Below are 4,593 nucleotides of genomic sequence, written 5' to 3' on the forward strand. Positions count from 1 at the left end.
GGGCCGATACAAACTGTGGGTTTGATATTCTTGGGCGTCAGTACTACTTTGGGCTGTGGCTCTAAAAAGAACTACTTTGGGTCATTGGGAGTTGGACTGTCGTCTCTTTTTCTTCTTTCTTGGAAATAAAACCAGCGTCATGTCGCGTCCTTATTCCTTCCCCTTCTTCCTCTTTTCACGTCCCCGCATTGTCCCCTAAACCCTACCAGATCAGTAGCACTTACGGTGGCGGCAGAGGAGAGTCGCAGCTCCCCCATCGCCCGGAGCAGGTCTACCATGTCGGCCGCCGCCGGCAAGCCGTCCCGGTCTGCCTCTGCCATCATTGCCTCCACAGCGAGCGGGTACCACCTCCTCAAGATCGATGGCTACTCCCGCACCAAGGGCGTCCCCACCGGAGAAAGGATAAAGTCCCGCCCTTTCACCCTTGGAGGACATCGATGGTACATCGTTTACCATCCCAACGGCTCCGGACAACAGTACGCAGACTGCATATCCCTGTTCCTCGTTCTCGATGAAGATGTCACCACGGCAGTGAAGGCGCAACACAAATTCAGTTTCGCGGATGAGTTGACGGACCAAGCTCCTTCATTTGCATCAGTAGCAGTACACAACCACAATTCTCAGCAGCGCTGGGGGAATGCGATGTTCATGAAAAGGGCAGACTTGGAGAAGTCGAAGCATCTCAAGGACGATTGTTTCACCATCAGGTGCGATATCGTTGTCATCAGCGACTACCGCGCAGAGGATTTGCCCGAAGAGACTCCTCCAGCATTTGTCACTGTGGCCCCATCTGACCTGCACCAACACCTCGGAGATCTCCTCAACACTGAGAAGGGTGCCGACGTAGTCTTCGAGGTTGGTGGTCACACGTTCGCAGCACACCGCTGTGTGCTCGCTGCCCGATCACCAGTCTTCAGTGCTGAGCTCTTTGGCGGTATGAAGGAGGGCGACACCGCAGGTGTGGTGCGCATAGATGAAATGGAGGCGCAGGTGTTCAAGGCGTTGCTCTGTTTTGCGTATACCGACTCCTTACCGGTGACACTAAAGGAAGATGAAGATGTCATGTGTCAGCATCTGCTTGTTGCGGCCGACAGGTATAACATGGAGAGGCTGAAGAGTATTTGCGAGGAAAAGCTATGCAAGTACATCAACGCAGGCACCATAACAAACATCCTGACGTTAGCTGAGCAGCACCACTGTGAGGGCCTAAAGAAGGCATGCTTAAGTTTTCTTAGCTCCCCGGCAAATCTTAGGGTTCTGTTGGACAGCGACGGCTTCGATCATCTGAGCAGGAGCTGCCCTTCTGTTATTAAGAATCTGATTGCCATGTCAGCCCTTGTTTAGTGGTAAATGTTGCGTTAGCAATTATATAGTTCCAGGGATTGAAATGGTTTTCTTGTACTAGCAATGGTGCTTAGCTCCCTGGTTTGGTTTGAAGACTTATTATCCGCGGTTATCTTAGATTCCTAGTATTATCAGACTACCTATCCTAACTTTCGAAAAAGATGGAAACTAGTATTATCTATTATGGCACTGTCACTTTGTTTGTGTTTTGGTGTTTCCTTGCATGTCTGAATCTTTATCAGTTTATCAGGAAGTACTTGGATATCAGGTAGCAGTCCATGAATTATATGGATCTGTGATTCGGTAGTTATCTTACTACTGGGAAGCATCTATCAAAGAACATTGATCAGTGCATCTCTGATCAGGAGTTGCCTCTATCACGAGGGATTATTTGCCACACATCTATTCTAAAGTTATGACCATGTTTACAATTATTTAATTCACGATCCTCATTTGCCAATGATAGTATTTGACATCTTTTACATTTTCCAATTAGGATTTTTTCCTGGCATATTACTAAATTTATCCTAAATGCACGCAGAACTATGCTTATGTTTGCCTCTGTTATGTTTGTGCGTTGCTATGTGCTCCTTTTCCCATTATTTAGCAATAACTTTGTTATCAAGTAGCCATATTGACTGATATTCACCAGGCTTGCAATTTCTCTGGATGCCTACTGTTTTTCTTTTCATCGAATGCTTTGGATGCCTACTGCAAATCGGGTTTCGAATAAATCTCAGTCCTCGACTCAAATCCACCAAGGAGTATTCAGTTACTCGTGCATCAGGCGTTTGTTCTGAACCTTCTTTCCTGTATTCTATAGAGAGCAAATTCATGAATCTCCAGTTACTGTGTAAAAGTACAGGCTTCCCTCTTTCCATTCCATGCAAAGTTGCAAGGATGATCCGATATTTTTCTTTCGGTCAAGTTAAGCAATTCTTGTGTATCTTATTGTAGCTTGTAAGATTTACTGATTTAGGATCCTCGAATTGCACCACCTTGTCCAGGATCTGGCTGAGTTAGGCACGACTAGACACCTTAAAATGTTGTAAATGTGCAAAAGAAATCAGTTCTTTTTTCTTGATTTTTCAGCTCCAAGTTCGGTTTTGTTGTTCCCGTTGAAATGCACTAGCTGCAGAGCTGTTCCCGTTATGCTAAGTGGAGTCGGGCTATAAGCAGTAATCCTCTAGCTGCCATCTATCTGCACAGTCCACACTCATATGTATTTCCTGTAAACAGGGTTGGTTAGTTTTTTTTTTTGACAGCTGGGTTAGTTAGTTTGTGTTAGAAACAATGGTGATTAAGTATTCTTCTTATGGGTCAAGTATCCTATTGTTTGTAGCTTGTAAGATTTTGGATCCTCGATTTGCACCACGATGTTATAGGACGTGGCTGAGTTCAGATATTGTATGCAATCTTTGCTTCCTGCACTATAACTATAAGTTAGGCAGGATTAAACTCATTAAATTGTTTTTAACATGCAAAAGAAGTCTGTTCTTTCTTGGTGTTTCTGCTCCAGGTTCAGTTTTGTATTAGAATCAGTGAGCGTCTAATCCTGTTGAACTCACTGCTATTTTAAAATGCACGATGTGTTTGTTAATTAGCTCATAGTTTTAGCTGTTTGTTCTTCTTTAGTTGTTCTGCCTATTCTGACAACAGCCTCGAGTCCTTGGATCTCCACCGTGTGGCTGGATGATGACGCGAAGCCGTACGGTGGCTAAATAAGTCACCGGTTGGATCTTGTCCGATCTGCATCCGTCGGCTGAGATTCAACCACTTGTTGACGGCCTTTTACTGTATTGGCTCACCTCGCTGTTGTGGCCTTCTTTTACTTCCAGATAAGCTTTTCCTTTATATAGGCATCGGATCCCTTCTGAAGAGGCATCGAATGTAAATGGATTGTAAACCCTAGCCGCCACTGCAGATCCATCTGAATTCGAGGCTAGTTTCCTCTGAATTCTATGTGTTTGTTATTTTTAAGTTAGTGAGAGGCTATCAATTGCTATTAGTAGCCAACTGTGCTCGGTGGCGTGTTGGATTGTGGCAAGGTGCGGTTCGGCTAGCCGGTAAAACCCTCGCACCTTGACCCACGATTCCGGGGGCGGTGACACAATTGGTGGCGCAGGCGACGGTAGAATGTTTGAGTGTAGGTTAGGAGGCGGCGTGGTTATTGAAGAACGCTTCTTCGGCTGTAAAATCCCACCCACCCTCCCTCTACGGTGCATTGCAGCGAAGGGTATTTGCATTGGTGTTCAACGCGGGATGGATTTGGTTGTGCAGGTACGGTTACCACTTGGTGGTTGTAAAATTCCCTCCTTACCCTCCCAGATCTTGTTCATTAGGTGAGAAAGAGCTCTGAAACTAATGAGAAGGGACAACCCCAGCTTACCTGATCATTATTATAAGAACTGCCACATTCTGTACTAAAATGTGGTGCCAAGTGCATAACAAAGAGCATGCCACTAGACTCCAATCCAAAGACCAGACCTTTGAGGGCCACCGTCTTCTTGATTGTTCCATCTCAAGGATTGGGCATCAACCATGAGTGATTACAAACACACATAAAGAAGTTGTGCGTCAATTTGTGATGTGGGTGGGGTGATACTATAGGAGCTGTGAGGATGCCAAAGGAAACCTATATGCATTGTCGCGCGGTATTCATGTACGACATAGGAGAGTTGGACAATTCGATCCACTCATATGCCACTTGTGTGGTGAAATCTAGGGCAATGTGGTATTGGCTTAATCGCACGGAGCTGAAAGCATAGAGCCTTAATGGTCCGCTCATCAAGAGTAGCTCTTTGTTCAGTTGTCGCTAGTTTCATTGCTCATCTAAGGGCCAATCTTCTTTATGTTCCTATGAATCGAATTTCCAATACATCCCATTCCCCCACTAGATTACGCTATGTGACAGTTAGTGTCAATCACCCTACTCAAACTTGGTGTTCACTTCTTGCACTTTGCTATCCTATTTCAGCTCCCCTACCAACGAAAGGTGATCTAGCTACATGGGTAATAAGCTAGTTATTTATAGGACGTCAGCTTGTGACCAACGATGCATGTGGCCATCACATGATCATTGCTTCACCAAACATCACATGCCAACTGTTGTGATCACTTAATTCTACTGAGTGTGGTGTAGTTGTTGAAATTTAGCATCATTGGTTCACCCAACCCAAACTGTTGTGGACGTTTAATTCTACTGTGAGTGGTGTAGTTGTCCACATTTTTAACACTCAAAAGAAGTTA

At 45.0% G+C, this 4,593-nt stretch overlaps 1 protein-coding gene across 1 annotated transcript; it reads left to right on the forward strand.

Annotated features, from left to right (window-relative positions):
• The first annotated feature begins 249 nt into the window (after window positions 1–249).
• Window positions 250–1,344, forward strand: LOC119282350 (BTB/POZ and MATH domain-containing protein 1-like). The gene has a single exon (XM_037562606.1). The coding sequence runs from the start codon at window positions 277–279 to the stop codon at window positions 1,342–1,344; it is 1,068 nt and encodes a 355-aa protein (XP_037418503.1). The 5' UTR covers window positions 250–276.
• The last annotated feature ends 3,249 nt before the right edge of the window (window positions 1,345–4,593 follow it).

The sequence above is a fragment of the Triticum dicoccoides genome, chromosome 3B, assembly GCF_002162155.2.
Source record: "Triticum dicoccoides isolate Atlit2015 ecotype Zavitan chromosome 3B, WEW_v2.0, whole genome shotgun sequence".
In the NCBI taxonomy this organism is placed as follows: domain Eukaryota; kingdom Viridiplantae; phylum Streptophyta; class Magnoliopsida; order Poales; family Poaceae; genus Triticum; species Triticum dicoccoides.

Bases quoted from the DNA above. Each gene is read 5' to 3' on its own strand.
- LOC119282350 (XM_037562606.1), top strand. From the start codon at position 277: ATGTCGGCCGCCGCCGGCAAGCCGTCCCGGTCTGCCTCTGCCATCATT.